General features: G+C 49.1%; 2 protein-coding genes and 1 pseudogene across 9 annotated transcripts; all 3 read right to left on the reverse strand.

Moving 5' to 3' along the window:
* Positions 1-657: 657 nt before the first annotated feature.
* Ddx18l1 (DEAD-box helicase 18 like 1) lies at positions 658-2,977 on the reverse strand. Its single transcript, XM_087606986.1, has 3 exons — positions 2,665-2,977; positions 1,178-2,556; positions 658-968 (listed from the first exon to the last, which is right to left on the reverse strand). Exons 1-3 carry the CDS (start codon positions 2,932-2,934, stop codon positions 731-733), a joined length of 1,887 nt encoding a protein of 628 aa, XP_087463112.1. The 5' UTR covers positions 2,935-2,977; the 3' UTR covers positions 658-730.
* Positions 2,978-6,682: 3,705 nt separating this feature from the next.
* On the reverse strand, positions 6,683-22,599 carry Zfp566 (zinc finger protein 566). 8 transcript variants are annotated; one of them, XR_015636982.1, is made up of 5 exons: positions 22,371-22,599; positions 19,314-19,373; positions 12,653-12,779; positions 7,354-8,843; positions 6,683-6,938 (listed from the first exon to the last, which is right to left on the reverse strand). XR_015636982.1 is itself a non-coding variant. In NM_001134726.1 (4 exons), exons 2-4 carry the CDS (start codon positions 19,320-19,322, stop codon positions 7,819-7,821), a joined length of 1,161 nt encoding a protein of 386 aa, NP_001128198.1. In that variant the 5' UTR covers positions 19,323-19,373; positions 22,371-22,543; the 3' UTR covers positions 7,501-7,818. The 8 variants fall into 8 exon arrangements, 2 of the variants coding, with proteins under 2 accessions (XP_087440667.1, NP_001128198.1); XR_015636987.1 differs by having other exon boundaries at positions 6,683-6,928; positions 7,338-8,843; XR_015636978.1 differs by having other exon boundaries at positions 7,338-8,843.
* On the reverse strand, positions 11,246-11,367 carry LOC120100358 (small nucleolar RNA SNORA5; annotated as a pseudogene).
* Positions 22,600-22,950: the final 351 nt, after the last annotated feature.

Below are 22,950 nucleotides of genomic sequence, written 5' to 3' on the forward strand. Positions count from 1 at the left end.
CCTTCGTACCTGGTGCCGGAGGAGGGCAATCTGAATGTATATAAGCCACCATGTGGATGCTGAATGGAACCTTGGGGGTCCACTGCAAGAGCATTTTTCCAGCCACATTGGAGGGCATTGTTCATAAGATTTGAGAAACTGGACTAAGGAAAAAGGAAAGAAAAAAAAAAAAAAGACAAAAGAGGGACTGGAGAGATGGCTCAGTGGTTAAGAGGTCCTGAGTTCAATTCCCAGCAACCACATGGTGGCTCACAACCATTTGTAAAGAGATCTGATGCCCTCTCCTGGTGTGTCTGAAGACAGCTACAGTGTACTTGTATATGATAAATAAATAAAATCTTTAAAAAAAAATGACAAAAGAAGCGGCATGGCTAGAGCAGACAGCCAAAGACTAAAGAATGGGTACCACTAACTCAAATTTAATATCACCGACTTTTTTGCCTTTTATTTTCATTTTTCTCTCCTAGTCCCACAAACATATTTCTTTGCTTTACCTTAAAATTACTAGTTTTTTAAGACGTGGTGGCGCATGCCCTTAGTCCCAGGACTTGGAGGCAGGAGAATCTCTATAGAGTTTGAGGCCGTTCTGGCTTATCATGAGTTCCAGGCTAGATTTTTTTTTTTTTTTTTTTTTTTTTGTGATAAACGTTCCTTTTTAAAGAGTACTGGGGAGGAGGGTTGGAGGAGGAGGAAGTTGGGCAAAGTCAGTCCAGGCAGAAGGCAAATCGCCTCAGTGGGAGAACTGCCTGCGGCCTGCTGGCTTCTTACTGATGTGTTTAAAGATCTTGGACTTCTCCACTTTCTTTGTTTTCTGGTAGCCGAATCCCCCGCCACCACCTCTCTTTTTAAGCTTGCTGCTGTGGCTGCTCACATTCAGATCAACAAAGGGAGGGACCTTAAAACCAAAAGACAGAGCAACTTGAGGCAAATTTAAGTTGTTGACATTGAAGATCTGCTTGAGAGAGTGGAGTCATGGGCTGGAGAGGTGGCTCAGTGGTTAAGAGCACTGACTGCTCTTCCAGAGGTCCTGAGTTCAAATCCCAGCAACCACATGGTGGCTCGCAACCATCTGCAACACAATCTGATTCCCTCTCCTGGTGTGTTTGAGGAGAGTGACAGGGTACTCACTTATATAAAATAAATAAAATCTTTAAAAAAAAAAAAAAAAGAGAGAGTGGAGTCATATGCCCGTATGTAGGATTTGTACGCTTCCTGGGCAGACTTGTGCAGAAAGTAGTTCTTTTCGATCAGTTTTTCCAGTGGAGACTGAATATCAGAAACTTTAGACCAGGAGAAGTCAAACTGACTCAATGGAAACTTGGATTGTTTCAAGTAACGAAGGAAACCCAGCTCTTCAGGGCCCAGGATGAGCAGGGAGTGCCCTCTTCCATTCAGGCCCTGGGCTGTTCTGCCGACCCGATGAATGTATTCCTTGGGGTCATCGGGAGGGTCGTACTGAACAATCCAGTCCATTTCAGGGATGTCCAGCCCTCTGGCCGCCACATCGGTGCATAGCAGTATTCCCGAATCTGCGTTGCAGAATTGGAAGAACGTGGTTGTTCGCTTATTTTGCTTTTGCTGTCCATGGATGGCCAAGACAGGCAGGTCAATGTAGTTCAGCAGCTCATAGTGGTATTTCACTAACATACAGGATGAAAAGACCATCACTTTCTTCTCCCGGTTCTTAAGGAATGTGAAAAGCAGAAGGAACCTCTTCTCAGAGGGATAAACAACATACCCCTGCTCAAGACCATCCACTGTGGCAACCTCTTTGTTGTCGTCAACGCCCATGTACAGTGGCTCTTTTTTCAGAGAAATTCTTGCCAAGTCTTCAACTTTTCGAGTTTGTGTGGCAGAGAAGAGCATGGTTTGCCTACGTGCTGGCAAAAGTTTAATGATCTGCTTTAATTCTTCTTCAAACCCAACATCCAAGATACGGTCAGCCTCATCGATAACCAGACACTGCAGGTTCTTGTACGTAAACCCTGGTGTGTTCTGCATGTGGTCTAGGAGCCGGCCTGGGGTGGCCAGGACGATGTTGATCCCATTGAGAAGCTTCTGCACTTCAGCAGACCTGTTACTGCCACCCATGATCAGCCCGTACGTGTGAACGTGGTGTGTCCTCAGTTCCTTAAGCACACCAAAGGTCTGCATGGCCAGTTCTCTGGTAGGAGAGAGAATCAGGACTCCTGTTCCATTCCTGGGCATGAACTTCAGTTTGACAATGAGCTCGATCACAGGGATGAGGAAAGTGAGGGTCTTGCCGCTGCCAGTTTTCGCAGCCGCCAGAAGATCCCTGCCTTCCAGAAGTGGCCTGATACTTTTATGCTGGATCTCTGTCATGTGCTTGAAGCCCATTTCTTCTATGGCCTTCAGGGTGTTCTCATTGACGCCGTCTTCTGGTTCCTCACGAGCCTCCGTGCTTTCTTCAGTTTTTGCTTTTTTGGTATCAGGCTCAGCGTCATTTCCAATTTTCCTCTTCTTCTTTAGTTCTGGATCTGTAGACGGCATTGCTGCTGCTTCTCCATTGGTTAAAATGCTAAGTTTTTGGGGTGACTTTTTTTTTTTTGGTTCTTTTTTTCGGAGCTGGGGATCGAACCCAGGGCCTTGCGCTTCCTAGGCAAGCGCTCTACCACTGAGCTAAATTCCCAACCCCGGGGTGACTTTTTTAACTCTGGCATTTTCCACAGTCTCCTCCGGCACGCCTCCACTTTGTGCTTCTGCTGAGCCCGCAGTCACAGAATGCTTCAGGGCCTTTTTAGCTTTTCCACCTTTTTCTGGTTCTTCAGGCACATCTCCATTTTCAGGCTGTGACAGGCTCCTGTCTGATGCTTCTTGCAGCTTCAGGTTCCGTTGCCGCAGCTTGGCATTCCGCTTCTCATCTGTAACTGCGACATGTTGCCGAGTTGCCCAGCCGTCTGCACCGAGCGACATATGCACATGCGCAGTTCCGAGTCGGAAGTCTATCACTAGATTTAAAACGATCACCATCTCAAAAAAAATGTAGAAAGCTACTTAGATATTAACTGTTCTTAGGTACTGGCTGTTCACTGTAGAACTAGAGTTTCATAAAGGTTACTCATTGTCAGAGCCCGGATGTGCAGGGCCGGACGTGCCTGAGGGAGAGCCAGAGATAGGACCTGCCAAACCAGCTATCAGCCCCAAGGACACTGACCATCTGTAGCCACCCCCTCCCCTTCCTTCACCCCCCTGAGTGAGATGAGCCACCCTACCTGCCTGCCAAGCTGCTAGAGAGCATGTACTCCTTGCTGATGTAATTTCGCACCGAAAGTAACTGCACCATTTGAATTGACCAATCATGTGTAACCTCGAGAATGCCCCTAACCTCCCCTATATAACCACCCCCCCCCCCCGAGTTTGGAAGCTCGGGGTCGATTCCTCTGTCTCCTGTGTGGGATACCTATCGACCCGGGATCCTGCTAAGACCCGGGATCTTGTTAATAAAGCTACCTCGTGCTTTTACATCAAGAATGGCTACTCGTGATTCCTGGGGGCACCCCACCCCTCGATCGGAGCGAGAGACGCGGCTCCCCGTTTAGGGGTACGCTCTTTCATTCACCAGCATGTAGCAGACTAGATATCTGGCCTTCATTCTTTATGTTGTCAACCTCTGATCCAAAATAGCTAAGAACTGCTAAAATACCTTAAGTTTCTATATTAAATTGTCAAAAAATAATAAAATGCTTGAGTTGGTTTGTGTCTGTAATCTCAACACTTTGAAGGCAGAAGGATCACTCAAAGTTTGAGACCAGCCTGAGCTACATAGTGAGTTCCAAGGCAGCCAGGGCTGTGCAATAAGACCTGGTCTCAACCACATAAAGTAAATGTGATGGTTAGAGTTTTGATTAATGGATCGTCTTTAATTATATTCTCTAAGGCTGGTCTGCAGAAAGTTAAGCCTTTCAATAAATAGGGACAGCAATGAACAGGAAGCAGTGACTAACACACCCAGGTACAGCCTTAGGCACCGTGAATTAACCCTAATGAAACACTGAAATAGGTGGTATAATTACTCACACTCGATAGGAAAACAAGGGGTCCTAGCTGAGCATCGGCTTGCAATCTCAGCAGCTGAGTCTGGTCTGTTTGAGGCCAGAGTGGAGTACACAGGGAGACCCTGTCTCAACAAACCAAGCCACCGGCCAGATAGCGCAAGATGACCATGAGGATTCGTGTCTGGAGTTCTGGTTACTCTGGGGCAGAAGTGGGAAGATCAATTGAGCTCAAGAGTTTGAAACCAGCCAGATGACATCTTGGGGCATATGAGATTCTAAGTATTCACTGTCAAGGACAAGTTATCCTTTGGCCTCCACACATGTAATGTGTGTAGCACATATACCTGAAATAATTTTTAAAAAACCTTCCAGATCTCAAGCAGAAGCCGTCTAACTGCCAACTAACCGAGTAAGCAATTGATTATGAGTACTCTTAGGGAAAATAAGGGCAAAAGGTGTTGCTGTGTTACTGTTGTAAGAAAACATATCTGTTTCATTTCTAGTTTTAAAATTAAGAGCATTTAAGCCAGAGACATGCTCCGTGGAGCTTGCTCTACGTTCCCTGGTAAGCACACGGTGGAAGGAGAGAACCCGTTTCCCCTGGGCGTGGCAGCACTCACCTTTAATCTCAGCTCTCACACTGGGAGGGAGAGGCAGGGGGATCTCTCATGTATGAGGCCAGCCTGGTCTACATAATGAGTTCCAGAATAACTGGGGTAATGTAGAATGACCCTATCTCCCACAAAAACCAAATGAATAGATACACAGATGGGGCTTAGGAGATGGCTCACTGGTTAAGAATACTGGTTGATCTTACTGGAAACGCAAGTTCAGTTCTCAGAACCCATATGGCGGCCCAAACCTTGTATAATTCTTGGTGATTCAATGCCAGCACAAGTTGGAGGTACACCCCCACACACCCACACACACATGCACGCACACACACGCACACTCATACACATAAAAAAAATCCAAAAGATATGCCTAGGAAAAATGTCCATTGGGGGCATGGATCATAAAAAATATCTGAAAGAAACAAGGTCCACCAGGAGGCACTTAAAGTGATTTATCAGTAAGACAATGAAAAGCTGTCAAGGTCAGAGTCCTGCTAATTTTTGCTGTTGTGGTTTTGCTTTTTCCAGACAAGGTTTCTGTGTAGCAGTCCTGGAACTTTCTAAGTAGACCAGGCTGGACTCTCGTCTCTCATGTGCCACCACAAAGAGCAACTGATCTTGTCGACTTCAGATTTAGAATCACAAGGCACGTCTCTGGGAATCTGGAGGTGGGAATGGGAGAATGGGACATTTTCAGACAGTTTAACTGAAATTGGAAGAAACATCCTGAATTTAAGAAAAAAAAAAGGGGCTGGGGATTTAGCTCAGTGGTAGAGCGCTTACCTAGGAAGCGCAAGGCCCTGGGTTCGGTCCCCAGCTCCGAAAAAAAGAACCCCCCCCCAAAAAAAAGAAAAAAAAAGAGGGGGGGGGCTGGAGAGATGGCTCAGTGGTTAAAAGCACTGACTGCTCTTCCAGAGGTCCTGAGTTCAATTCCCAGCAACCACATGGTGGCTCACAACCATCTGCAATGGGATCCGATGCCCTCTTCTGGTGTGTCTGAAGACAGCTACAGTGTACTTAGATATAAATAAATAAATTTAAAAAAAAAGAAAAAAAAAGGGGGTGCAGGGCTTGGGACTGAAGAAATGACTGAATAGTTAAAAACATTTGCTGTACATCCAGAGTCATTCCTAAGCCCCACGTGGTGGCTCACAATCATCAGTAGGCATATAAGCACAATAGTACACACACACACACACACACAGAGACACACGAAACACTCATGCACATAAATCTAAAAAGATTTTTTTTCTCCCCGGAGCTGGGGACCGAACCCAGGGCCTTGCGCTTGCTAGGCAAGTGCTCTACCACTGAGCTAAATCCCCAACCCCTTAAAATGATTTTTTTAATCGAGCTGACTCCTGGCATTCCATCTTTCTGCTTCCTGGCTGCAGATTCAATGTGACCATGTACCTTCTGCCATCCCCGCTCTGCCACACTGTACCCTCAAACTGTGAACCACACTGAACATCACAGTGAGAAAGACAGAAAGGGAATCTCAGGGCCACAGGAAAAGGCTTGGGGAGGAAAGGGGCTCTACTCCAGAGACCTGTTCTGCTGTTACCGCCCACAAAGGGCAGACCTCAAACTCAGCTATAAGGAGCTGCCAGCACATAAGCATATGTATTTTCCATCTTTAATCCCAGCACTTGGGAGGCAGAGGCAGAAGGATCTCTGGGAGTTCAAGGCCAATGTGGTCTGCAGAGTGAGTTCCAGGACAGCTATGGTTACAGAGAAACCCTGACTTGAAAAACAAAACAAAACAAAAAAAACAACCCACCCTTCCTGCCACCTTCCAAGTGTTTCCCAAAGGTCATCAGGTCATCGTGTCAGAGTCAGCAAATGAACTGATCTCAGGACTCGAGAGATGGCTCAGCAGGTAAGAGCACTGGATACTCTTATAAAGGACCAGGGGTCTCTCATAGGGTGGCTTAGAACTATTTGGAAACTGTTCCAGGGACTCCAATCCTTTCCTCAGGCCTCTGGGACACCAGGCACATGGGTGGTGCACATACATGTGTATGTGCAGACAAATCACTCAGGCACACAAAATAAAATAAATAAAACTTTATTTATTGCTCTAGTTGACACTTTCCCAGACGCCAGCTCCACAAAGGGTGTGAGGAACAGCAATGGGGCTGTGCTCAGTTGGGCTTTAAATGCCATCTAACCTCATGTTCCTAGCACTCTTCTGTATGTACGTTGTCTTCCTCATAAATCACCACACGACCTGACTTACCAAGAAAAAAAGATCTTTTAACTCTTTTCTTTCAGTTTTTCAAGACAAGGTCTCTCTCTCTGTGTAGCCCTGACTGTCCTGGAATTCTGTAGACCAGGCTGGCCTCAAACTCAGACATCGACCTGCCTCTGCCTCTGCCTCTGCCTCCTGAGTGTTGGCATTAATGGCATGCACCACCACCCAGATAAACTCTTTAACTCTTGATCTTGTTACAAATGGCACTTTGCTGGATGTCAGAAATAGCCTATTCGCGATGGATGCAGAAAGCTGTTCGTGAACGTGCTCAGAAGAGCACACCTCATCAGACTCAAAGAACAAACCACCTCAACACATCAAGAACACGGCAGGTAGCAGTGGCCCACGCCTCTAACCCAGCACGCGGGAGGCAGAGGCGGGCAGATCTCTGAGCTTGAGGCCAGCCTGGTCTACAGAGAGAACTTCTGGACAGCCAGGGCTACACAGAGAAACCCTGTCTCAAAGATGCCTCTCTCCAAAAAGGAAAAACATGTTAACGAAGCAATTATTTTTAAAAAATGAGAGCCATGAAATTACATTGCCACATGAATTGTTATGTTTAAGACCAAAGCACTCTTTTCTTCTGACGTGTGATATGTTTTGTTTTTTTTTTTTCTTTTTCTTTTTTTCGGAGCTGGGGACCAAACCCAGGGCCTTGCGCTTCCTAGGCAAGCGCTCTACCGCTGAGCTAAATCCCCAACCCCAAAGCACTCTTTTCTTATGAATTATTTGCCAGACTGAATAATCTGAGTCAAAAGAAATATAAACTGTTATTAAATAGCTTCCAAAATACACTACATTCATAGGCTGCTTCTCCAAAGTTTTCTTCAGATGAACAAGCTACAGTCAACAAGTAAACTGTCTCTACATTCTTCGGTCTAGAGGTCTACAGATTCTTGGATAGCCTTCCGTACATTGTATATGTTTTGGTTTATCACCAATACAAGTTCTGGTGCTGAACAGGCTGTGAGTCGTACTTAAAGCTCTTCCCACAGTCCTCATCCTCGTAGGCTTTCTTACCAGCGTGAATTCTGTGATGACTGATGAGCTGTGAGCTCTGAGAATAGGCTTTCCCACAAATCTTACACTCATACGGTTTCTCTCCAGTATGGATCCTCTGGTGTCTAGTGAGGTCAGAACCAGACCGGAAAGCCTTCTCACACTCCTTGCACTCATAGGGCTTCTCGCCGGTGTGGATTCTTTGATGTTTAATAAGCTGTGAACTCTGACTGAAGGCATTGCCGCATTCCTTACATTCATAGGGTTTCTCTCCAGTGTGAATCCTCTGGTGTTGAGTGAAATTGGAACCACTGCTAAAAGCCTTCCCACACTCTTTACACTCATAAGGCTTCTCACCAGTGTGAATTCTCTGATGACGAGTGAAATTTGAGCCGCTACTAAAGGCTTTTCCGCAGTCCTTACACTCGTAGGGCTTCTCACCTGTGTGAATCCTGTGATGTCGTGTCAAGTCTGAGCCGCAAATGAACGTCTTCCCACACTCCTTACACTCAAACGGTTTCTTTCCGGTGTGGATTTTGTGATGGTGGGTGAGCCCCGAGGGGTGCCTAAAGGTCTTGCCACAGTCCTTACACTCGTACGGCTTCTCAGTGGTGCGAATGATCTGATGGGGAGAAAACAGGGAGGCGTGCTTACAGTGTTGCCTATTTTCTTTACTTGCACAGTATTTCTCTTTACTCCTAACAGTCTGCTGCAGCCTGAGGGATGGATAATGACTGAGAGTGGGCACGTCTTCACGGTTGATGATCAGTTCGCTGAACTGTCTCTCCTGAGATCCGCGCAGTCTCTCGCAGTGGCCGTTCCATTCCCGGGCACCGCTGAGACTGGAGCACTGAAGGTTCTGTCTGGTGAGCTTCCTCATTATCTCCCACTGCGCCATTTCTATCTCACACAGCTCCTTCTTCAGGAAGAGTTTCTGGGCCTCACATCTTGACTCCAGGACTAAATAAAGAAAAGAGATCAATCCCATTGATATAGTTTGCGAGACGTGTTATAAACATGGGCAATCTAAAGTGACTTTTGAAAGCTAGGTGAAGGTCAGCAAGGCACAGTGGCAAATATCTGTACCCTCAGCACTCAGGACACAAAGGCAGGAGGACTGAGAGTCTAAAGTCACCCTAAGTTTGAAGCCAGTCTGGGTTTTATGAGCCTCTGTATTAAGAAGAAAAAAAAAAAAAATTCAAGGTTGGAAAGATGACTCAGCAGTTAAGAGCACTGGCTGCTCTTCCAGAAGTCCCAGGTTCAACTCCCAACTCCCACATGGCAGCTCACAACTGTATCTAACCCCAATTCTAGAGGATCTGGCACCTCCCACAGACATACATGCAGGCCAAACACCAGTACACATAAAAATAAATCACTAAAGGAAAAAGAAATACAGCCAAGTTTGGTAGCACACACTTTTAATCCCAGCATTCAGGAGAGGCAGAGGCAGATCTCTGTGAGTTCAAGGCCAGCCTGGTCTCCAAAACGGTTTCATAGAGAAAACTGTTCAGAAAAAAAAAATTTTTTTTTTTTGTTTTTTTTTTTCGGAGCTGGGGACCGAACCCAGGGCCTTGCGCTTCCTAGGTAAGCGCTCTACCACTGAGCTAAATCCCCAGCCCCCAGAAAAAATTTTTAAGGAAGGAAGGAAGGAAGGAGGTGGGGGGGAGGGAGGGAAGGAGGGAGGGAGAGAGAGAGGGAGAGAGAGAGAGAATATCAGTCAATAAGGGGTCAGAGTAGGCTCAGCAGTTAAGAGCACTAGGTCTTGCAGAAGACCCAGGTTCCATTCTGTACATACATGGTAGCTCACAGCTGACTATAACTGCAGTCCCAGGAGATCCAATGCCCTCTTCTGACCTCTGCAGGTACCAGGCATGCACAGGGTGCACATATACACACATACGTGGCGCGAAATAGTCATACAAATAAATACTACTTTTTTTTGTTTGTTTTGTTTTGAGACAGGGTTTCTTTATGTGGCCCTGGCTGTCCTGGAATGCACTCTAGATCAGGCTGGCCTTGAACTCACAGAGATCCACCTTCCCCTGCCTCTCTAGTGCTGGAATTAAAGGCATGTGCCACTACTGCCCAGCTTGGGGAAAAAGTGTGTGTGTGTGTGTGTGTGTGTGTGTGTGTGTGTGTGTTTAAGTCAATAAATCGTGCAGATGAGGGGCCGGAGCGATGGTTCAGCGGTTAAGAGCACTGACTGCTCTTCCAGAGGTCCTGAGTTCAATTCCCAGCAACCACATGGTGGCTCACAACCATCTTTAATGGGATCCAATGCCCTCTTCTGGTGTGTCTGAAGACAGCAAGTGTACCCATAACATAAAAGAATAAATAAATTTAAAAAAAAATAGTGTGGATGAGAAATCCCTGGTGAGGTGGCTCACATCTGTACTCTCAGAACTCCTGAGGCTAAGGAGAAAGCTGCTCTGAGTTCAAGTCAGCCTGCGCTACACTGTGAGTTCTAGGCAGGTCTGGGTTACAAGAAACACCATCTCAATAAAACAAAACAAGATAATGAGGAACTAAGAGACAACAGGGTGAGGCCATAGGAGTGCCTCTGTGAACTACACGGTATGTAGGAGATACTCAATGCCACTGTGGAATAAGTCTTAATGCTAGGCAGTAACTCCACCTAGGGGTCTGATGCCCTCTTCTGGCCTCCATGGGCACTGCATCCACACGACACACACATGCAGGCCACACACATACTCCATGAACTTTAGGCTACTGGTCTACAGAGAAGAGTTACAGACAGGCAGAGCTCCACAGAGAGATCCTACCTCAAAAAGTAGGAATACATGCATGTGTGCATCCATGTGTGTAAGTGAAGTAACCCAGACCCAGAAAGACAAAAGTTCTGTCTCGTGTCATTCCTGGCGCCAAATCCTCAGGTGTGACCATACAATCTGGAGCAAGCACAGGAACCAGGAGAGAGAAAAGACGCCATTCCAGTAGGAGCCCTGGAGAGAGGGACGGCTGGGTACTGGGCTATCTGTAATTTTACACTGAGGAAGATGGTTAATACAGGAGAGAAAGGAGTGATAATCACCATAAGTTCACTTTTAAAAGCTATAGGATCACATTATTTTATATTTACCTTAAATTACATGTATGTTTTTTGTTTTTTGTTTTTTTAATTTCCTTTTTTCGGAGCTGGGGACCGAACCCAGGGCCTTGCGCTTCCTAGGCAAGCGCTCTACCACTGAGCCAAATCCCCAGCCCCACATGTATGTTTAAGTACACACATACACATAAGGCCTAGAGCTGAACATTACTATTGTGGGAGGTAGGGCAGACCTCAGGGATGAGCTGTGAACGTCAGTCCCTCACCCATCGCAGACCTGAGGTCTAGAGGCTGATGTCTGTGAGTAGAGCCTGACCAAGCACAGGAAACGGGGCCCACGGATGACAGTTTCTATGGCAGCCTCTGGGCCAGTGCTTCTGTGGTAGAACAGGCAGTGAATCGGACACGGCTACAATGCTATCTTCACTTCTGTGGTTCTGTGCCGAGAACTGCACTCATTAGAGAAACAGCGAACAGTAGTTAGAAAGAAGTATGGATGAATCAAGGACGGTATGGACCTCCCAAATAAAACAGACAGATGAAAACCTAGGTAAGAAAGCAAGTCGACAGAATGGCAGGTCGGTGGTACAAGGCTCGCTTAGCAGGCACAGGCCCTGGCTGATCCCCAGACAGAGTGAAGGAGCAACATAAATAGAGAAGGAAAAGGGGGAGATGGAGAGCGGGGTGTATCTTTGACAATGTATGAAAATACACATTCCAGCGGACAGCGGACAGCGGACAGATAAGAGGTTGCTAAGAAGTACTGGAGTCCAGACCGCGCTGCTGCTCAGGCCGCAGCCCCTGCAGGCCCCTCTCCCTGGCCTCACAGGCACTCACAGGCACCCTGTGGAGAGCATCCCAACAGCATCCCAGGTCCTTGGGTTTCTCATCAGATGTGAGGTTGGAGGCTTGAGCACACCAAAGGACCTAGAGAGTCCACACTTCTCTTCCCCGACTGCCTGATGGGCAATCACAGGCCCCGGCTTCAGAGCTGGAAGCAGACTCTGTCGCTCTTAGAGCTCACACTGTGCCGTGATGCTGGGGTCTGAGGTGTCCTCGGTCTCAGCCATGCTGGTGTGCGTCTGTGCGTGTGTTAATAACTCTGCTAATAAACTTCTTACACCCACAACCACCCAAGTGTCCCCCAGACCTGCAGGCCTTTCAAGAAGCTTGGAAGGAACTGGATCCAAAGTATGCATTGCAGAAGGGTGACAGAGGAGTAAAGGACACTTCAGGAGACAGGGAACTGTAACTCCATGCCTCTGTAACTCCACGCAGCTTTCCCTCTCTTTCCCTTTCAGGTTTTAAGACAGGATCTACTGTAGCCCTGGCTGGCCTAGAACTTACAGACTTCTGCCTCCTCCTCCCAAGCGCTGGCACTACCAGTGTGTGCCAACACGCTCACCTATTTTTGGCTCTTCTTTTCTTTTCTATTTTTACTTTTTGAGGTGGGTCCCATGTAGCCTAGGCTGGCCTGGAATGAGCCGCAGTCCGGTCTCAGCGGCCCAAGTGCTGCAGTTACAGGCACGAGCCCCCACACATAGGTTCCCGTCGCCACTCTGCAATACTTGACACACTCTGTGGGACTAGGCTGCAGAGGCCTGACGGCTTTTTCAAAAGCAGGCAAGCATCCTGAGAACCCTTGAGGAAACAACCCAGCAAAGGGCAAATGCGAGGGAGTGTGGATGGACGTCCTTACCCATTGAAAGCAGGTTGCTGTAATTCTCCAACATCACATCTCTGTATAAATCTCTCTGCTCCTCAGTCAGGCACTCCCACTCCTCCTGAGAGAAGTCTATGTACACATCATGGAACAGTACTGACACCTGGAACAACACCCACACATCGCTTGGTTAATAGAAGGGGGAGGGTAGCGGGAAAAGGAGGAAGAAGAGGGAAGAGGGTTGTTTCTATGTAGGAAAAACAGTCGAAAAGGAATAAGGGAGAACAAGCTAAAGGCAGTGAGGATAAATGTCTGGAGTCATAGAGAAGGCCTGTGAACAAACCACTGTGCTGGAATGAATTCCTCCATTATCCACAGGAAGCTGGGAAGGCACGGACGCAGCCGGGAGGACCTCTGCACTAAATGACTTACACAAAGCCTCATTGCATTCCCACCTACGGTCTTCTTTTCTCAAACAGCCAAGAGAAAAATCTCGGGGTAGAAGAAAAAGAAGGGACATTAGAAGCATCCAGAAAGACAGCGGGCTTTGTGAAAGGCATCAGGAGGCAGAGGAGTCATGGATCCTTAAGACTTCTGGACACAAGAAACAATTCAGTAGCCAGTGGAGAAAGATAAACTCTGACCAAGACGACCATAGCTAAACCATCTTCCGTTCTGCTCGTACATTCCTAGATATGCGCAAGGACTCAAGTACAGGTTCCTGGGAGACTACTGAAGGATGTGGTCCTCCAGAACGAGGGAGTAAACCCCAAAAGGCCATGGGATGCAGGAAAGAGGCAGAAGTCAACAGGAGAGTCTCAGAGGAAAACCCAGGGAAAGGATAGTTTCAGGAAGTGGTGGCATCTAGAGAGTAAACAGATCAGATGGGAACAAGGACACTGAGGGATGGGGAGGACGTGTCTGAGTCCAAAAGAAGATGATGTGTTTGACCAGATGGAAACGCACTGATGGGCTAGAGAGGTTCTTACTGCTCTTTGAGGGAACTTGAGTTTGGTTCTGAGAACCCACAACCACCCATACTGCAGTCTGAGGGGATCTGACGCCCTCTTCTGGCTGAATGCACACGGTACTGACAAAGACAAGGGGGCAAACATTCACACACTAGAAATAAAAAACCATGAAACTCACTGACTAATGCGTGGCAATGACATCATCAAGCTTGGGGCCCCGCCCTGTGCCCAATATAGGTTGGGCCACCTGTTCTCATTTAAAGGAACCTAATTAAGAGTATACAGCAGAGGGCTGTCCTTGACACTGAAAGTTAGAAGGAGGGCCGAGGGCATGAACATCTAAGCGGTCTTGGTCAGGGTGTGGTTTCAACCTCCACTAACCCATCATCACTCTCTGGGCTTCAGGCTCAGCCCCTCCGGTACTCTGGAAGCTGTGAGATGTAAATCTCTTTCCAGGAGACAAAGGCTGGGACCTTTCCTTTCTCCCAGGATGAGATAGCTGGGGGAAAAAAAAAACAACATGCCATTTCTTGGAGCCCACACTCCAATAGTCTGATAGTCAAGACTATTGATCCAGAGACAGAAGGATCTGGAACATCTTCATTTCTGCCAAGCCAGCAACAGTGAATATCAGAGTGTAGATATAAATAGACCAATAACTAGGAAAATGGAACAAAGAGTAATTAATGTAGCTGAGTGCAGGGGCGGGGGCAGGCAGAACTCTGGGTGTGGGGCCAGCCTGGTTTACAGAGGGAATTCCGGAACAACCATGTTTATACAGAGAAATCCTGCCTTGAAAAACAAAAACCAAACAAAGGAATCAATGTATGGGGCGTGATGCTGCGTGACTGTAATCACAAGTCTGACAGGCCCGTCACAGGACACAACTGAATCCTAAGTTAGGCTGAGGAGAACCTGTCTCTACAACAAGGAAGAAAACACAAATTCCTTCATTCTGAGGACGGAGCAACACAGTGTTCAGAACTAGGACTGAAATACGGTACAATCAGGTGCCCTCCCCCATATTAAAAAAAATAAATCTTGGGGTTGGGGATTTAGCTCAGTGGTAGAGCGCTTCCCTAGCAAGTGCAAGGCCCTGGGTTCGGTCCCCAGCTCCAAAAAAAGAAAAAAGAAAAAGAAGAGAAAAAGAAGAAAAAAATCTTAATATTGATAGACATATAAATAAATAAGCCAGGCTAGGTAGTACAGACTTTTAATCCCAGCCAGTCTCGGGTGTTCAATGCCAGCCTAGTCTACAAACTGAGACCTGTTTAAAATAAAGGGGTGTGTGGGGAGTAGGAGGTGGGGTGTGGGGGGTAGGAGATGGGGTGTGGGGGTTAGAAGGTGGGGTGTGGGGGGTAGGAGGTGGGGTGGGGAGTAGGAGGTGGGGTGTGGGGTAGTAGGGGGTAGGAGGTGGGGTGTGGGGGGATAGGAGGTGGGGTGTGTGGGGTAGGAGGTGGGGTGTGGGGGGATAGGAGGTGGGGTGGGGAGTAGGAGGTGGGTGTGGGGGATAGGAGGTAGGGTGGGGGGGATAGGAGGTGGGGTGTGTGTGGGGTAGGAGGTAGGGTGTGAGGGGTAGGAGGTGGGGTGTGGGGGGATAGGAGGTGGGGTGTGTGAGGGGTAGGAGGTGGGGTGTGTGAGGGGTAGGAGGTGGGGTGTGTGTGGGGTAGGAGGTGGGGTGTGTGAGGGGTAGGAGGTGGGGTGTGTGAGGGGTAGGAGGTGGGGTGTGTGGGGGGTAGGAGGTGGGGGGTGTGAGGGGTAGGAGGTGGGGTGTGTGAGGGGTAGGAGGTAGGGTGTGAGGGGTAGGAGGTGGGTCTGTGAGGGGTAGGAGGTGGGGTGTGTGTGGGGTAGGAGGTAGGGTGTAAGGGGTAGGAGGTGGGTGTGTGTGGGGTAGGAGGTAGGGTGTGAGGGGTAGGAGGTGGGTGTGGGGGGATAGGAGGTGGAGGGGGTAGGAGGTGGGGTGTGGGGGGATGAGGTGGGTGTGGGGGGATAGGAGGTGGAGGGGGTAGGAGGTGGGGTGTGGGGGATAGGAGGTGGAGGGGGTAGGAGGTGGGGTGTGGGGGATAGGAGGTGGAGGGGGTAGGAGGTAGGGTGTGAGGGGTAGGAGGTGGGGTGTGTGAGGGGTAGGAGGTGGGGTGTGGGGGGATGAGGTGGGGTGTGTGAGGGGTAGGAGGTGGGGTGTGTGAGGGGTAGGAGGTGGGGTGTGTGAGGGGTAGGAGGTGGGGTGTGTGTGGGGTAGGAGGTGGGGTGTGTGAGGGGTAGGAGGTGGGGTGTGTGAGGGGTAGGAGGTGGGGTGTGTGAGGGGTAGGAGGTGGGGTGTGTGAGGGGTAGGAGGTGGGGTGTGTGAGGGGTAGGAGGTAGGGTGTGAGGGGTAGGAGGTGGGTCTGTGAGGGGTAGGAGGTGGGGTGTGTGTGGGGTAGGAGGTAGGGTGTGAGGGGTAGGAGGTGGGTGTGGGGGGATAGGAGGTGGGGTGTGGGGGGATGAGGTGGGGTGTGGGGGGATAGGAGGTGGGGTGTGTGTGGGGTAGGAGGTGGGTGTGGGGGGATAGGAGGTGGAGGGGGTAGGAGGTGGGGTGTGGGGGGATGAGGTGGGGTGTGTGTGGGGTAGGAGGTGGGTGTGTGTGGGGTAGGAGGTAGGGTGTGAGGGGTAGGAGGTGGGTGTGGGGGGATAGGAGGTGGGGTGTGTGTGGGGTAGGAGGTGGGTGTGGGGGGATAGGAGGTGGGGTGTGAGGGGTAGGAGGTGGGTGTGGGGGGATAGGAGGTGGAGGGGGTAGGAGGTGGGTGTGGGGGATAGGAGGTGGAGGGGGTAGGAGGTGGGGTGTGTGAGGGGTAGGAGGTGGGTGTGGGGGGATGAGGTGGGTGTGGGGGGATAGGAGGTGGAGGGGGTAGGAGGTGGGGTGTGTGAGGGGTAGGAGGTGGGTGTGTGAGGGGTAGGAGGTGGGTGTGGGGGATAGGAGGTGGAGGGGGTAGGAGGCGGGGTGTGAGGGGATAGGAGGTGGAGGGGACAGGACAGACAACTTGTTATAATAAGCATAGAGGCATATTTATTTCAGATTAAATACTACTCCATCTTAAGGATAATAAATGCCAATGTCTTGTTCACCTGCTTATTGTCTGGGATAAAATCCATGAATTCAGGGCCTTCTCATGCTAGACAAAGTATTTTACCAATAAGCTACTTCCCAGTCCTTGGCTTTTCAAGATGGGGCTCACTATGTACTACAGGGTAGCCTTGAACTCACCATAGTGCAAGCTGCCTCAAATCTACCATCATCCTAAACACTGGGGTTCAGGCATGAGCCACCCAGAATAAATGGCAATTTTTATCTACCATTAGACATTTAGGTTAATATTAATCTTTAAAGACTTCTCTGACCTGAGACGTAGCTCACTTGGTAAAATACCTGTTCAGCAGCCATGAAACCCTGGGTTCCATCCCTAGAGCTCTATATCAACTGGGCCTGGTGGCACATGCCTGTAAGTCCAACGCCTGAGAGAGGAGGGCAGGATGGCCCACGGTTATCCTCAGCTAAAGAATGAGTTGGAAGCCAGCCTAGAAGACTCAGTCTGAAAACAAACACACACACACAAAAGATGTGTGCTGTCCATCTGCTTCCTTCTGGGGCGTGAGATGCCTCTGTACACCAGGCCAGACTGAGAAGGGTGTTTAGAGATGGGAACAGATAGGTCCCATGGGGCTCCTGGACAGCCAGGAGTGCCAGGAGTGTTACAACTCTCAGAAGAAAAGCGAAGAGATTTGGGTGGCCATAGCCGGGGTCTCTCACCAGCTACAGCAACAGTGGCAGTGGCAGCAGCTGGAGCTGCCACTCTGACAGGAGCCTCTGCAGAGGAGGCAAGAGCCTGGTTAGCCAGGCGGGTCCAAGATCCAGCAGTGAATGCTCCAGGAGAGCGAACTCTTCCGTAAGTGTTACACTCAGTAAGGACAAGCCACTGTGAAACAGCCTGTGTGCTTTATTCCACATGGACAGGGACTATGTGAACCTTGGGGAGTGGGCTGGGACTTAAGGGGTGGGTGTTTTCTACTGGCTGAATTTGAGAGGTTAGTGGTGCTCTCTTTCCATGGGGAAGGACTCCATGTGCTACGTTACATGACTGAATGCCCATGGTCCTCTCCTTGGGGTGCCATGGTTGCAGAGCAGGTAGAGAGGAAGTCGCTCAACTCCTGCTGTTCTCAAGTCTCTGAGATCCCTGGGGTCTGAGCTCACTCAGCGTTACCAGTTCTTATGCCTGTCTGGTGGCACAGGCCCACATGCCCTACAAAAAGATAACCTTAATGTGGGAAACAGTGGTATGAAAAACACCACTGCCAACCTGTCAACTGCCCCTGTTACTGAGCTTCAGGAAAACGACTGAGAAAGATGCTGCTTCATACAATGGTATCGGGCCAGAGAGATGGCTCAGCAGTTGAGAGCATTGGTTACTCTTCCAGAGGACCTGGGGTTCAAATCCCCTTACCAACAATCCAGTCCCAGGGGATCTGACACCCTCTTCGGGCCTCCGCAGGTATGGCACACATGGGATGCACGGACATACTTGGCAGGAAAAACACCCCAAGAGATAAACAGATTAAAAAAAGAAAGAAAGAAAAAGAAAAAAAAAAGAAAGAAAGGCTCAATGACATTAGAGTTAAGGTTTCACAGAGCTTTGACCAACCAGCAGTCATGGCTCCAAAGCTAAGAGGCTCATAGATCAGGAGACATGGATGTTCTAAGACTGAAACTGAGTAGAACAGTCACACTTATTTTCTCTCTTCTTTTTGTTGTTGTTAGATTGAGACAGGATCACATTAGGTAGTCCTGGCTAGCCTGGAACTCACTGCGCTCTTCCTGCTTCTGTCTCCTGAGTGCTGGGATTAAAGGCATGCACCACCACTTTTCGGTTGTGATCCTAGCTGGACCCCTGCCCCCAAAGCTTTTCCATTTGTCTCCTAGAGACTCTTCAGAGCAGCAGTTCTCAACCTGTGGATCACGACCCACTTGAGGTTATAGCCACCCTTTCACGGGGGCCACCTTAGATCGGAAAACACAGATGTTTACATTACGATTTATAACAGCAGTAAAACTACAGTTATGAAGCAGCAACAAAAATACTGTTACAGCTGGGGGTCACCCAGCATGCGGAACTGTAACCACAGGCTTTTATACCCATCACTTCCCGGTTCCCCAATAATGACTCTGGACTTAGTTATCTATGAACGAATGCTAGGCCATAAGCTTGGGCTCGCTCCCCGACTAGCTCGTCACGTATTTAACCCATTCATTCTATTCTAGGTTTGCGTCCAACTTTCTCAGATCCCAGGGCACACCTCCAGCCTCTGACCATCTTATCTCCCAGAGTTCCAATCTCCCGAGAAACTCCCGCCTCTTACTCCCTCCTCTTGCTGATGGGCCACCAGCTTCTTATTGACAGACAATGCCTCTACACAGCACACAAGAGATCATCGCTACAAGGAACTGTATTAAAGGGTCACAGCACTAGGATGATGGAGAACCACTGCCTTAGCAGGTAGCCCTCTGCCCATCGCAAGGACCCTACCATGACTGGGCTACCATGGCCTTAGAGCAAGGGCGAGACTATGTTTAGACTTAAACTGAAGGTGCCTTGTTCAACACCAAAAAAAAAAAAAAAAAGCATCACGTTGAAGAAAGCAGACATTTGTCTGTACTAGACATGAAACGACTGTATCCAAATAAAAATAAACCTCACCTGAGCCATGACCTTGATAGTGGCAGGTCCTCTGTGCTGCTCCTCTGGAACAGGGTGGAACTGGGGGAGACAAACAACGGTGAGACCCCACTTGACCCGGTGCCCATGGCAGCCATTCCCCACACTGTGAGGGGTCTAAAGTGGGAAGAAGGGACAAATATCTCAGCGTCCCGAACTTCAGAGAGCCAGGCTCTGGAACAGAACAGGAAGGGTTTGGGCAACATGGCGCACGTGCACACAAGCGTACACACGAAGAGGCCAAACCTACTCCATCTTGGACCAGCCTCCATCTTAAAGAGAAGGAAAAAAAAAAAAAAAAGCCTTGAGAACCTGACCTGCAGCAGAACCCAAGCTGCACCCATGTATCAGGCTGGTCCTTGGCTCACACCCCAGAGCTACCCCTTAACTACTTCCTAGCAACAGTTAACCAAAGATAAGTCCAGTTACTTCGGGTGTATTTTCAGACTGTGATTACCTCAGAGCACCACCTGTAGGCTTACAGTCATTCCATTAGATGCTTGCCAAACAGGACACCCTCTACCCCACCCCCTTACCTGCTCCTATTCTCCTGTAAAACCCTGTCCTGCTGAAGCTTCCAGGCTGCTCCACCTTCCCTTCCCGTCCTCCTGCGTCAGGGTTGGGTTGGAGGAGAGCCCAAGCCCGAGCTTGTAATAAAGAGACCCTAATGCTATCACATAGGAGACGGCTCCTTGGTGGACTTTGGGGTTCACAAAGACTTCCTGGCACAACAATACAATTCTTGCATAGGCTACATCATGATGCAAGTGTCGGAAATCTCAGCACTTCTGAGATTTGAGACAAGAGCATTGCCAGAGGGCTAGAGAGATGGCTCAGCGGTTAAGAGCACTGACTGCTCTTCCAGAGGTTCTGAGTTCAAATCCCAGCAACCACATGGTGGCTCACAACCATCTGTAATGAGATCTGATGCCCTCTTCTGGTGTGTCTGAGGACAGCGACAGTGTACTCATAAATATAAAATAAAAAGGTAGACTATTTGATGAGATGAGTAAGTGCAGTATACTTCAGACGAATTCTGCAGGCAAATGGATGGAACTTGAGAACATCGTCCTGGGTGAGGTATCCCAGAGCCAGAAATACACGTGTGGTGTGTACTCATTCACTAATAAATGGACATTAGCCATCAAGTGCAGACAACCATGCTACGATCCATCAACCCAAGGACACTGGGTAATAAAGCGATCCAAGGGAGGTGTGAGGGTTTCTATACGCTTGGCCCAGGGAGTCAGACTATTTGGAGGTGTACCCTTGTTGGAGTAGGTGTGACGCTGTCGGAGGATAAGTGTCACTGTGGGCATGGGCTTTATTGAAGACCCTTATCCTAGCTGCCTGGAAGCCAGTCTTCTAGCAGCCTTCAGATGAACATGTATAACTCTCAGCTCCTCCTGCACCATGCCTGCGTGGATGCTGTCATGTCCCTACATTGATGATACAGGACTGAACCTCTGAACCTGTAAGCCAGCCCCAATTAAATGTTCTTTTATAAGACTTGCATTGGTCATGGTGTCTGTACACAGCACTAAAACCCTAACTAAAGAGAATCCGAGGATCCCTCTCAGGAGAAACTAGTCATCAGTATGGAGAGAGGGAACTGGGGAGAAGGTGGGAAAGGGAACTGAGAGGGCTAGGAGTGAAAATGGAAACCAATGAGGGGACTCTATCTCTGGGACTAGCTGGAGGCTTGGGAAGAGGGAAAATACAGGGAGCCTCTGGGGGCGGGGGTGGGGAGGAGTGACTCAACTCTAGCTGAGGGGATATGAAGACTGGCCACCTCCTTACCCAGGCAGGACTTCCAGAGGCAGGGGGACTTGGATACACCTCAAAAATCTTCAACCCAAAACTTCTCTAATCTACAAAATGTGCAGGGATAGAGATGGAGCAGAGACTGAGGGAACAGCCAACCAATGACTGCCCCAACTTGAGACCCATCCCATGTGAGAGAGCCAACCCGACACTATTAATGATACTCTTATGCTTGCAGACAGGAACCTAGCATAACCGTCTCCTGAGAGGCTTCACGCAGCAGCAGATGGAGGCAGATGCAGGGACCAACTGTCAAACATCAGGCAGAGCCTAGGGAGTCTTGTGGAAGACTGGAGGATAGAAGTGAGCAAGTTAGAGGTGTCAAGGACACCACAAGACCCAGAGTTAACTAACCTGGGGCCATGGGACTCCAGAGAGCCTGGGTCACCAACCAGAGAGCATGCGAGAGTTGGACCTAGACCCCCTACACACTTGTAGCAACTGTGCGGCTTGGTTTTCATGTGGGTCCCCTAACAAGTGGAGTTGGGGCTCTCTGTCTCTGTTCCCTTCCATTGGATCCCCCTGCTTGGAGTGCCTGACTGGGCCTTAGTGGGAGATGTACCTAGACCTGCTGGGACTAGATGTTTCTGAGAAGGAGGGGGAGATGGAGGAAGGGGATTTGTAAGGGTGGGATTGGGAAGAGAGGAAGGAGGTGGCTGAGATTGGGATGTAAAGTAAATTTAAAACAGTAAAAATTAAGAAGTTTGAATCACTCATATGGGTACTATAAGCAGTAGAGATGGATAAGTGCAGTATATATATTTCATACTGCTGGAATATCGAACGGCAAGCCGCTATCCCACTTAACTTGGGGAAGTCCCACACAGGTGTCCAAACAAACACAATAAAAGACAGAGGAAAGAAGGCATGTAGCACTCACATGAACTTCTAACATGAGCAAAGGCTAAAGAAGAACGCATGCAGGAGGCACACATCCAAAACTTCCACTCACAATCCGCAGACCCACAACAGGGACAATCAGCTACCGGAAACCTACCTATGAGGAGCCACTCACTAGGGACTCAAAAGGGAACACAACTAACTGCCCGTTTACCACACAGAATCCACTGGTATCTGCGCCTGCACTGTGCTACACGTGGTCACAATATCACACAGTCGCACGCCCATACAGGGACAGAACACTCAACCAGTCAGCAGCTCTCCATATCCACACACAGTACCGCACCTGTCCCCAGCTCGCTCGCTCCCACTCACCAACGGGTGATGCCCGCCAAGCTGTTAGCAGAAACAGATGCTCATCACCAGTCTAGCTCCTCAGCGCCGCGATCAGTGCTCACAAAATAGCTGCACAATTCCGACTTCAACTCCTCCGCCACACAAAGCCCGGCCTGGGTGTTCGCCCCGCCTCCTCGCGGGTTCCACGCCACAGGCCTTCCTTCCAAGCTTCCCAAGCCGTGCAATCCTTCACTGCACCTCCCCTCTTGCCAGCAAAGCTATGAGGTCACACCGTGCTCATGATTTTACCGCGAGAAGCCATAGGAGCATTCTGGGAAATGTAGTCCGAGGCACCGCGGCGGACAAGGTGGCTCCCGGTGGGTGGGGTTTCTAACGGTTCCGCCGTGTCGCGGACGAGCTGATGACACCCCAAATCGAAATGAGGATACACGGAACCCTGTATCCGCCTCCATTACTGCACTTAAAAATCACTCCAGGGGCTGGGGATTTAGCTCAGTGGTAGAGCGCTTACCTAGGAAGCGCAAGGCCCTGGGTTCGGTCCCCAGCTCCGAAAAAAAGAACCAAAAAAAAAAAAAAAAGAAAAAAAAATCACTCCAAA

Source organism: Rattus norvegicus, chromosome 1, assembly GCF_021556685.1.
Source record: "Rattus norvegicus strain SHRSP/BbbUtx chromosome 1, alternate assembly SHRSP_T2T, whole genome shotgun sequence".
NCBI classification, from domain to species: Eukaryota; Metazoa; Chordata; class Mammalia; order Rodentia; family Muridae; genus Rattus; species Rattus norvegicus.